Source organism: Sylvia atricapilla, chromosome 8 (genome assembly GCF_009819655.1).
Source record: "Sylvia atricapilla isolate bSylAtr1 chromosome 8, bSylAtr1.pri, whole genome shotgun sequence".
NCBI lineage: Eukaryota > Metazoa > Chordata > Aves > Passeriformes > Sylviidae > Sylvia > Sylvia atricapilla.
In genome coordinates, this window is record NC_089147.1 from 29,257,437 (window position 1) to 29,269,847 (window position 12,411).

The window sequence follows — 12,411 nt, forward strand, 5'->3', positions numbered from 1 at the left end:
CTTCTTACCTGACTTTTGGACTAAAGCAATTTACATTGGAAAAGAAACAGGAGAAATAGAAAGCAAAGAATCAGACAGGAAAAGCAAGATGTTATGGCTGGATGGTTTATATATTTAATGTGTTCATTTCTTAATGTTACACTCAGAATCAGCACTAAGATACATCCACAGAATACTTTTTTTTTTTTTTGCTAAATGAAATACTTCACAGAAAAAAAACCACTGTATTTGTCTCCTCTGAGCATAACATGGGCAACGCAAAAAATGAGCTACGCAGCAACAAATAGTAATGGCACTGCTAAAACCAGAAGCATGGGAATATTGGATTTCTCCCAAAGAAAAGATAATGTGGGGTTGACCCTGAGATCTCCCTAACAGATGGTGACTGTGGAAGCTGCTCTCCCACCTGCACAGGGAGCACTCTGCGCAAGAAGAGAGCTGTAAGGAGTGAAAGGTGTCAGGTAAATCAGTGCTGGGCTCTGCACACAGAGCACGTTCCCTCTGCATCACCACTGCCCTGCTCCAGCCCTGAGCACAGTGACAGGCCTGTGTGATCACCCTGCTCACACCAGATTCAAAAGCAGCACGTCAACTTTGTTAATTCAGTTTACTATGATACGAGAGTCTTCCTTCAGATCTATTTTGCTGATTTTCTGGCTAATGGACTATTTAAAGCATCTTGCCATTTCTCATAAACGTATGATCTCATAAATACTTATTAACTTCCCTAAAAATTGTAGATCAAGCACAACATGGCTGGGGACTACTAAAGAGCAAATTTCCACTGCATGTTTGCATTTCTAATGCAGCCATAACAAACAAGACTGAAGGGTAGACATCTAAGCTTTACCTTATGGGAGTTGCCATTTGCTGTTAGACAATGAACTCACTTTTTAAAACAGATCTTTAAACTACTGCATAGGAAAAAGCCCTCAGGGCATCAGCTTATGAGGTTTAATTATTAGCTTCAGTACAATTCAACTGTCAGTAACTACACTGCAAATCCACAACTATGGAAGTAATCTCTGCTCTCACTCAGCTTTAACTGTTTTGAGCAACACACACTGAAAGCTTTAGCAACATTCAAAAATAAAATCTAAAATGTTGAGCTGCAAATACCTGCATTGAAATTAACGTTAGTTAGACAACATATTAATTTTACAATGCTTTATCAGGTTCACAGAAACTTTGGCCTGCTTTCCATAACACGTAATCCATTCCCTGTCAAAATAAATCCTGCAACAAATTTAGAGGAAACTTGCCTTTCTATTTTTTTCTTTTAGGGGGGAGGAGGTTGGTTTTGTTTGTTTTTTTTTTTTTTTTAATGTTGTCTTTCTCAGTTGGATTACTCACTAGCACCTTTAAAGAAATAAAAGCATCAAATAGCAAAATGATTTGTCATTCAGTTTTTCTGGCATTTACACTCTTCAGCAAAACACACCCATGAAGGAGCCCTCTACTGTGAGTATCAGTCTGACCAGTAGTAGTCAAAAGAAACCTGGCTTAGCTGGATCAGTTTCTAGACCAGTTGCAGACTGCTAGCAAAAGGTGCCTTGGAGATGTTCAGAGCATGAACAGAGGCCAGAAAAAGTGAATAGTTAAGTTTTCTGTACCATTGCCATAAGAAGCCAACATGAACAAAGAATATGAAATAAAACTGCAATGAGCATATGCTTCAAAGGAAGTACACCCCCTCTACACTTCCCTTCACGACAGACTCCAGGGCTGCGTGGAGGAGGCACCTTTGGTTTGTAAAGACTTGTACCTGTGGTGGCACAGGAGCATGAGAAACAGCAAACACAGTACCTGGCGGAGCGGGCTCCCAGGCTGAAGCCCATGTATCCCTCAGCAGGCAGAGAGTCATCTCCCAGCTCTTTCAGGTCCTGGGGTCCGAGGTATTTGTCTGTGTCGCCTGTCATTGCATCCTCACCTGCCGGTACAAAAGCCAGGCTGGGATCAGAGCTACACAGATGTTTGTGCGCTTAGTAAGTCATAACGCCCTTCTCTGCTCGCCAATAAGGAATCAATCCAGTCACCCCCACTTTCCCTAAGGCTCTTTCCACGTTGTACGTTAATTATCCACCCTCTGAATGTGCCTGAGAAAATAATTTTATTGGGGGATGAACGAAGGAAGCAAAATTCCACCTTGACGTAAAGCCAATAAAGTTATACGAGGGATGACTTTTGCCCAATCGTTTCAGCCAGCTAAAGAGTTCTTCTGTACTTTGCATCATCGCACTCGCTTTTGCTTTCCTTACGGAAAAAAAGTCCGAGCTGACCAAGTTGGATCATTCCACGTGAGGGGAAAAACAACAACAACAACAGAAACAACAAAGCAATGAACAAAACCATCCCAAGAGAGACAGCCTGTTTGCCCATCCTGAGAAGTGCAGCAAGCTTGAACAGAGGCTGAGGGACGGAAGAGGCCCGCCTTCCACCTTGGGTATTTCTCAATACCTTTTGCAAGCTTGAATATAAGACGGATTTATTTTTTTTTTTTTTTAATGAACCGCTCCCCACTCCCCGGTTGATTCCCGAAGCCTGTCCTGCCCGCAGCAGCCGGGGCCGTGCAGCCCCATCCCCGCGGAACAAAGCCGGACCCCGGGCACCGCCGGGACACGTGGGACGCGGCCATCCCCACAGAAAGAGCCCCTTCGCTGTTTTATCCAGGAAAAAAAAAAAAAACTAAGAGGAAGGAAAGTTAGATGCTGGGAGAGGCGTCAGGCGCCGCAAAGGGTTAACGGAGCAGCTGCCCGGCGGGGAGCATTTGCATGCCATTACATCATGCAAACCTACATTCCTGCATTGACAGAGCAAGTCCAAAATGTGCCTTTTGCGGTTGCTGGATTTCGCCCCCCTCCCCGCCCCGTTCCCTCGGCAGCGCCGAGCAGGGCGCGCTCCCCGTAAACTCACGGCTGGCCGATATTCGCTCGCCTCCTTTGTTGTGAGCGCGTTTGAGGTGTGTGCAGTTTAAAGTGCACAACACAGAGAGGTTTAACAACAGCGCGTTCCCCAAGGTAAGTGACTCCCAAGCCCAGACTCACGTTTTCCCGCTTTCATTAAAGGAGTTAAGACTAGTTTCCATTCACTAAACTCAGGAAACCACAGGCGAGCTCTGGTTTTAAACTAACAATCAAGTCTAAAAATACCCCTTCAGCTACTGCTTTGCAGACGGCAAACAAACAGACCAACTTTCTCCTCCAGCCCAGCAACAACCAGTATTTTAAGCAGCAGTTAAAAAGCTAAAATGTTCACAATACACCAGAAAGCATTCAAAAACCCGAAAGAGAAACATCATACATCAAGTGAAACTTTAAAAAAGTCTTACTGTTCTGGAAAGCCATTTTCACCAGCCTGGTCTATAAGATTTTTTTTTTCTCTGGTGTTTCCAAGAATTCCTATTAGTCCTATTAGTCCTTAAGCAGTGATTTAGACTTAATCTCCAAACCAGCACAAGCAAACTAATCCCTGTGGGTCATATTCGCTTTCCACACAACAACTGAGATCTTCTTAACATCTTGATCGCTTCGTATGTATTTTAGGATATGTGCATCTTTGTCCTCTCAACTCAGATTAAAGTTCTTTGCAAATATGAAACAAAACCGAAAAATAGTAAGTTTAAAAAAATAAAAGTTAAAAATCCCTTTTTAATCACTCTGCAGACATCCCTTTAAAGCTTCTGCTGATTGGATTACAGCCTCCCTTGGCAAGCCTCTTGAATGGTGACATAAATGCAGGCACTCCAGTTATTTGTATGTAAATAGGGGTGCTGCGAGGGTGTAGTTTTTCTGTAACCTGATGCCGGGGCTGAGCAGGGAGCGCGGGGCTGGGGGAAGGCGCTGCCTCCGCCCGCCCCCGGCCGGGGCCTCCCCCGCTGCCCCGGGGCTGGGGGAGCGCACCCTGAGCCCACCCTGAGCACACCCTGCCCCGGGGCTGGGGGAGCGCACCCTGAGCCCACCCTGAGCCCACCCTGAGCCCACCCTGAGCACACCCTGCCCCGGGGCTGGGGGAGCGCACCCTGAGCCCACCCTGAGCCCACCCTGAGCCCACCCTGAGCACACTCTGAGCCCACCCTGCCCCGGGGCTGGGGGAGCCCACCCTGAGCACACCCTGAGCACAGCCTGAGCCCATCCTGAGCCCACCCTGAGCACACCCTGCCTCGGGGGCTCTGGGGGCTGTGGCCGGGGACAAAACCGGACCGAAGCCTGGGAGGAAGCGAGGAAGCGGCCCGGGGAGGGCGAGAGATCCGGACAACTTTCAGCAGTTACCAGCTGGGCCACTAAATTTGGAAAGTTCTGCCCTTAGAATACCTGAAGACAAGCGCTACGCCAGTGTAAAGAGCAGAGGAGGCATTTTCTTTAAGAGCATCGTTTGTGAAAGGCGAGGAGAATGATAACCCCCCCCTATTCAGTCGAGCTGTAAAATACATTAGATATTATCCTGCTCTGCAGCTAAGCCAGCCGGGGCAGGATTACTCTGATGAAATGCTCTCATCAAAGGAAAAACTGCATCTAGGAGTGGTAATTTCAAAGAATTCCAGACATTGTTTTGTGATCGTGGGAGGCTGGAGCGAAATGGGTGGTGCACGTTTCGGCAATCCCACTCTGTTTAATTAGGTGCTGCAGCCTAATCCTCTGCGCTTCAGGTAACAGTGAGCACAGTGTTTGCTCACAGCACACGGAATTCCTGCGGACAGGGTCCCGCGGAGGAGTGAAGACAAAACTCATCTCTGAACACAGAGAAATGCCCAACAACAGGCACCGATGAAAAAAACACCAAAAGATACTGCACTGCGTTGCTGCCTTTGCCATCCTTTCCTTCCTAGTAGGCTACATGCTGAAGAAAGGTGATGTCCCTGCTAGCAGTGGGCAAACACAGCTATCACAAGTAGAGGAAATAGCTCAAAGTCCAGGGAAAAACATGGTTAGTAGGTCAAAGCAAGGGCCCATCAGTCCTAGTGCACCCTGTCTCCGACAGCAGCCACATTTCACAGCAGAGGATGGGAACATGCACCAGCAGAGGTACTCCAGGACATTTTTCTACCTGGCACTGACTTGAGCATGTATTTTCTAAACCTGTCAGAGGTTTGTATAGTCATGAACAGAGTGGGTTCTTTTCCTTTTTAAATTCTTCCATTTACGATTCGAACTCGTGTGAATTTTTTAAGCTCCCTACTCCAAGGACCTGTGCAAGGAGTCATAAAAGTCAACTACCTCTTGCAGGAGGAGCAGCCCTTTCCAGCTGGATCTGCCTCTTGCTGCTTTCACTGATGCCCCCTATTTTTAGACCTCTGGAGAGCAGCAAGCACTGCTGCTCACTTTGCCACCCATTATACGTTCTAGCCTATCCCTTACGCAGTTTGTTTGGTTTTATTTCCTGGGATAGAAGGTTCTACAGTTTTCAGTCTTTTCTCCTTAAGAATTTTTTTCTTACCTCTTATAACTTTTCTCATCCCAAGTTTTCCCTGTTTTTCTGGTCCCCCAGCATGTCTCCTACAGCTGGGAACTGCAAGAGCACAGGGTTCTTTTTAGAGGCTATTGAGAAATACAGGCTCTCTGGCAACAGGAGAGAAGGCATCATGTGGCTTGGGAAAAGTCCCAGACAAAATTTAATCACAGGCTGGGATCCAGATGAGCATTTGTCATTTGGCTTTGCTAAAGATACCTGAGGATTTTGCCACTCCTTCATCACAGCCTGTCCAGAGCTGTCTTGATGGCAGAAGAGGTAGAGCCACAGGGAAAAGGAGGCTGTTTCAAGTCGTAGCCAAGGTTTTAGTTTCACAAAGCGTGGAGAAAAGCCAATACTAAACCACTGAAACTTTTATGAACCTGCGAAATTTTATGGAGCCAAAGAAACTCTGAAAACTGAGCTTAAAAATATAATAAATTGACCCCTCCCAAAGTGACCAATAACAGATTTTCATGCATGGTGATGTTCTGACCTGTCTTAAACGCACTTAAACTGTTGTATCTTAGCACGTACTCAGGGATCAGGCAGTGTGCATTCATGTTCTGTTAGGACATCTGTCTAATCTTCCAGGGATTGATTAGCATGATACTTATTCTTACTGAGACAGCCATCTCCATTAAATGGGTTTAAAACAGTGTCCTGGTTTACACCCAAAAGTTTGTTATCTACTGAAGGCCAAATAAAAAAAAAAAAAAAAAAAAAGCAAGCTCAAGAGTAACTGTTTTATGATTATGTCTAAACTCTCCACACTCCCAAGGATTGCTGTCCCTTCCCCTCTGGGACAGCAGCAGCAGTTTTAGGGAGGGCTGTAGTGACAGGGGGGCTCATGGCAGGGTTGTGGCAGACACAGCAGGGCTCCAGCTCCCAGCACCAGATTAAAGCTCCTGCAGCTGCCCAGAAGGATGCTGAGAGGATGAGCTTGCACTTTAGAGGAGGGGATTCCTTCCAGGCCTCCTGCAGCCAACTGGAGTTGAGCTTTACCACAGTTACCTGCTCCCCACCAGCCCCGTGGCCACGGGCACAGGGACTCCCAGCTGCATGGGGAGCCAGCTCACAGCTGGACATGGTGAGAGGAAAGACCCAGTTCCCCCAGTCTCAGGTTTCACCTTTATAAGATTTGCAATCTCTTTAAAAAGAAAAGCACAGCACACACTCAGTGTGCATTAGAATTGCTCTTCTCTGCTGGGTATGAAGGTGAGCCCTCATTTCTTTTCCCCACAAAATCATGTTCACATCCTTCAAAAAAACACCATTTCTTTTTCTGCGGTGAAGCAATTCCCCCAACACTTAACCTCATTTGGGCAGATTTGCCAGAGTAGTCTAGGAAAAAGAATGAAAAATCTCTCTTCTCAACCATTTTGACTCCAAACCAAACTGTCCTCAGCAGGAAGAGAAATTACACAATTCCCATGTAAATACTTATTTAGTGGGCACAGCAAGACATTAAAACACAAGGAAATGGTTTCCTGACATTTGTCCCCGAGCTCTGAGTCTCTACTTTCCAAGTCTTCAATTTCTCTTGCGAGAGAAACCTTGAGGGTTGTGGCTCATTGAGAAGCCATTCAACAAGTCTGTCTCACTGCAGAGTTTTGGCTGATGACATGAACACCAGCCAAGTGAGGGAGAGCTTGGATTTGTTTGCTAAATTTGTGCCTTTCTCCCACTTGGAAATCAGCTCCCTGGCTCTGAGACTTGTCAGAGTGCCTTACCATCTTGAACAGATTTGTTTGGACTGATGTAAGTGGATGCACTGTATATAAATACCCCACAGACACTGAGGAGTTGTGGGGATGGGCGTCACTGCGCTGTCTTTACAGATATGCAAGTCAGGGGAGAGACCCAGGCCAGTGGTTACCACCTCGAAGCCTGTAATTCATCACAAGCCTTGCAAAAAACCTGCTATGTGATTTGTGAGCTCCCTTACAGTGCTGGGCTTGAAAAAGACCCTGTCATCACAGTATCACAGAATGGTCTGGGTTGTAAGGGACCTTAAAGATCATCTTGTTACCCCTCTGCTGCCATGGGCAGGGACACCTTGCCCTATACCATGTTGCTCAAAGCCACATCCAGCCTGGCCTTGAACACTTTCAGGGATGGAGCATCCACATCTTTGCTGGGAAACCTGTTGCAGTTCCTCACCACCCTCATAGTGAAGATTTTCTTCCTAGTATAGAATCTAAACCTACCCTCCTTCAGCTTAAATCCATCCCCCTTGCCCTGTCACTCACTACATGCCCTTGTAAAAAGTCCCTCTCAAACTTTCCTACAGGTCCCATTTAGGCACTGGAAGGAAGAACCCCAACGCCCTCAGCCTGGCTTCACAGGAGAGGTGCTCCAGCCCTCTGATCATCTTTGTGGCTTCTTCTGGACTTGCTCCAACAGCTCCATGTCCTTCTCACACTGGGAACCCAGAGCTGGATGCAGCACTGCAGGTGAGGTCTTGTGAGAGCTGCCCGTGGTGCTTTGGATGCAGCCCAGGGCACTGTTGGATATTTCTGGCTGCAAGTGCACATTGCCAGGTCCTGTTGATCTTCTCTTTCACCCACAGCCTCAAGTCCTTCTCCTCAGGGCTGTTCCAAATCCACTCTCCACCCAGCCTGTATTTATGCTTGGGATTGCCCCAGTCTTGATGCAGGACCGTGCACTTGGGCCTTGCTGAGTATCCTGAGTTTCACATGGTCCCACCTCTCCAGCATGTCCAGGTCCCTCTGGGTGACATCCCTTCCCTCCAGGCCACTACCCAGCTGGGTGTCATCAGCAAACCTGCTGAGGGTGCACTGATCCCACTGTCCACATTGCCAACAAGGATGTGAAATGGCAGCAGCTCCAGTACCAGTCCCTGAGGAATGGCACAAATCACTGATCTCCACTTGGATGTTGAGTCTTTGAACACAACTCTGAGTGCCCTATCCAGCCAATTCCTTAGCCACAGACTTGTCCATCCATCAAATCTCTCTCTCCAGTTTAGACACAAGGATGCAGAGCAGGACTGTTTGTGTACAAACGAGTCCCTCAGCTCCCCTGGCAACAACACAGGTGCAGAACACAGTCTGCAACATGCAAGGAATCAACTGTATTACCTGCATTCCTAATTTTTATTTTGGTCTTTGTTACACCGCGAGTTAGTGACTAGAAAAACCCTGCACAGATTTGGCTTTAAAAATTACTCCATACATTGCAATTTACATCTTTAGTTCCAGCACCCAGGCTCCTGACAGGGCGTTTCTCGTCTGTACCTCGCTGTGCAGTGGGACACAGCAAGTTCCTGCCCTGTTAACTCATACTATTATGTATCAGTGTTCCTGTCAGCTGAAACAATGCAGCATTTTGAGCGGGACAATGGCTTAGGAGAGCTATTTGGAAAACATGTATGTATGGTAAGAACATGATCCATTTGGAACTGCAGCGCTGGGAACACAGTGACAGATGGGAAACAAACCAAAAGCCTCAATGCATGAATTAAACAAGAGCTGCACACAAAGAAATGAAATATCTTTTACACCTTGCTGCTTCAGTGCTATGAAAATTAGAAGTAAATACATCAATAGGGATGAAGAAAGATTGACTACAGAAAAACCAGAAAATTGAAGGCTTATTCTAAAAAATACCAAGAACTTTGTTCTTTCTGCCATTGACTTCCACTATCAGCCATTTCTTCCAAAGTGTTTTGATATTTTACCCTCTTGTCCCGTATTCCATTTTTCAGTTAAAACAATAAAACAGTCATTCACTTTATAGAAGCAGCAGCAAAATTATTATTCCAGGAAAGTGAAGGTAATTTGATTAAAAAATCGTAAAAAATTCAGAAGAAAAGTTAGAGGATTATCAGCAATAGCTCAAAGAATTTTTGAAAGCTCTCTTAATTATAAAGCAGAAGTTATTGTTAGTGGGATAATAAGAAAATTATCTGAAAGGATTAGTTTTCAGACAGATGAAATAAAAGGAAGAGGCTTAAGTTAAATGTCAGTGCAATACAAAAATGCACAAATACCTTCTTCAACATCTGACAAATATTCAGCATCACTGAGTATTTCGGGGGCATTGGCTTTACGCACTGCATGATTTAAATAAAAAAATGATTAAAAACTAAAAGGCACATACTATTGATGTGTCAACAAAATCAATGTACAACAATAACAAATCTGCAATGACCATATCCAGCTAATAATGTGTGTTAGTCTTGGGTTTTTTAAACAGACATTTCTTACAACACAAAGAAGGAAAAAAAAAATAAGTTTTTAATACCTTCATCATCAGACATATCAAGAACTTCATTCATGGTTTCAGGTACATTCATTTTGTGCTTTTCTGTAACAGTCTAAAATAGAAAAAAGTAATTTTAGAGTGCAGGCATAGTTTTTCTTGAAATTCTAATTATTCTTGAAATTAAATGCAAGATAAGATTTTTATCTGCAGTTAGAAAAACAAGACTTAATTTTTTAGCTACTTATTCACTTTCTATTTTAAAGATGCATTGAACCATACATTAAAAAGACTACAGAAACAGGCAATATTGTATTTGTTTTTTAAAGTATGTTCATATTGTTATAGCAGAAAAAAGCATGAGCAGAAAGCTTAGATGATGATATCAAAAGAAGAATCACATATACTGAAATGAATTTCATTTTAGGGGGTTTTATAAGAACTCTAGGTAGTCATCTAAATTTTGAGTAAGGAGTATGTCATCTCTAATAAAACCAAACTTTCTGAGGGAAGTATTTCTCCTTTGACATCAGAAGGATTCTGCAATTGGGGAGCGGCTGAACCTATGTGAAATTTTTTCAGAGGTGCCTCATGGTGAATTGTGTGTTTTTCCCCACAAATAAGAATAATTGTAACCCCATGCAGGCTAAATGATAGCCCCTGGAGGGCTTTGTGCATGAAAGACACTCAGAAGTGGTTGCATGATTTTCATCCCAATGTTTGTACTGGTTCAGACTCAAAGACCAACATAAAGAAAAATAAAAGCAGGGAAAAAAAAAAGAAGTTCTGAATGCAGCTGAAATCTGTTCCTAGAATACCTGTATCCTATGAATGACATACACATGCACTTTTTACTTTCCAGCTGGGGTACAGCACAACCACCACTAATACAGGTTTGGGGCAGACAAGAGCTTCTGCAGAGATACCATTCAAGGAGTGCAGTGGAATTAAAAACAAAACAAAGCAAACAAAAAACCTCACACCAGAACCCCCCAAAAAAACAAAAACAAAATGAAAAACTAACTAACCAAAAAAACCCCAACCCAAACAAAAACTCACTCTCGTCTTTATGGGCGTTTTAGATTGTACTTCTTTTTAACCACCATTACTTCTCATGCTTCATATGCAAATAGGAAATCATTAAAAAGTTCAGGAGGGCAAAATAACCTCTCCACTTCCACTTATTTTAAAATATTTCAGTTTTTCTGTGGCCTCATTAATACTTAGCATTTCATGTTTCTTAGGCTGCTGCCATCACTTGATATAGGCAGAAGAGCTCCTCCATGCTCAAACATAACAAAATCTACAAAAAGCCTCATGCAATTAATTTTGTGGGAATTACTTGGTAAGCTTTGTAACACCTTTTTAAACCAGCAAAATCACTGGACATTTTTCCAGGTACTACAGGAATTTTTCAAAATTGCTGTTTGAGTATAAATTATAGGAAAATTAGCTATGCTCATCCCTGATGCCTTTAAATTTAGCTTTGGGAGTTGTTTAGCCACAAGCTTCAAAATATAGGTCTCAGCAGCCAAACTGAATTTTTAAGGCTCTCAACTGTAAATCAGATTTCATGTCTAGACTTCCAAGGTCTCAAAATTACACACTGAAATGCAGCATATTCTGATTTTAATGGAAATTATTTCTAGGCTTCTCTTGAGAGTAGGCATTTGAAGTTGTATAGGTCTTTCAGCATCTAACATTTTCTCCAGAATGCAGAGCCTGACCCACCATCTCTCTATTCTTCATCTACAGAAGATAAATGGTCAATCATTTTATGCCACACAAACACCCCCAGCTTCCTGGTTCTAAAAGCCAAGAACAACCTTGTGATATCAAAAGCTTTTAGCACAAATGTGTGGTTTTCCTGCAGCTGCCTAATTGAATAGTAGGTAGTCATTCAAGTTCTGCTATCCTGTATAATATCCTCCATCAATTTTTTCCATGTGGAAAAAATGTTTTGGGTGTTTTCTCAAGAGAAATTTGCTCCTGAGAGAACACAGAGAAAAATGTGTAAGGAAAAAAATAAATCAGTATTACTTTCTAACATATGTCTTTATATCTTATTTTTCTGAAATGTATCTTTTGTGTGGTGGATTTTCTGTAAACTACTGAAACCACAACTGGGAAAGTCATAGGAAGAAAAGGTGCATGCAGTAACAACTAAAATCTGCCTAAAATCATCTCATCAACTAAAATCATCCCCAAAGCTCATCATATTGCAACCACCTGCTTGCACAGATAGATCACACAAAGAGGGGGATGAAAAACATGGAACACACACGGTAACTGTTTTTCTCTCCGATACATCTAAAAACACATACATGTGAATTTTATCATTTTAATCAGAAAAAGAAAAATTGTTGCTGAAAGGGAAAAAGCAAATTCGGAGCAAATAATCTGAATTTATATTCTCCAGACCCAATTTGGGCTTTATTACTGTGGCAATGCATGGATGTGTCTCGCCTCAGAAACCTGTTTTCTTCAGAGAGCAATTTGGCAAAACATTAGTGAACAGAAGATCCCTCTGAGAAATATTTTGGATTCTGTGAATTTTTCTGACAGCAGGTAATATTTGACCACTGCTGGTCCCTTCAGTGTCTCCTGGCTAATGCTTCCTGAGAGGCACGACAGACAAACGGGAGCTCACATCCACATCAGGGATATTTAGGGCTGCAGGGGCTGACTGTGGCTGCTTGCAGAATACAGCCTTTCACCATCCTATGGAAGGGGCCAGAA

At 43.6% G+C, this 12,411-nt stretch overlaps 1 protein-coding gene across 1 annotated transcript in view; it reads right to left on the bottom strand.

Annotated features, from left to right (window-relative positions):
* Nucleotides 1-12,411, bottom strand: part of ANK3 (ankyrin 3) — a 196,558-nt gene that overhangs the window by 68,503 nt on the left and 115,644 nt on the right. The window contains 3 exon segments of the mRNA XM_066324236.1: nucleotides 1,807-1,930; nucleotides 9,461-9,523; nucleotides 9,715-9,787. Of these exon segments, the coding sequence (XP_066180333.1) occupies nucleotides 1,807-1,930; nucleotides 9,461-9,523; nucleotides 9,715-9,787 (260 nt within the window).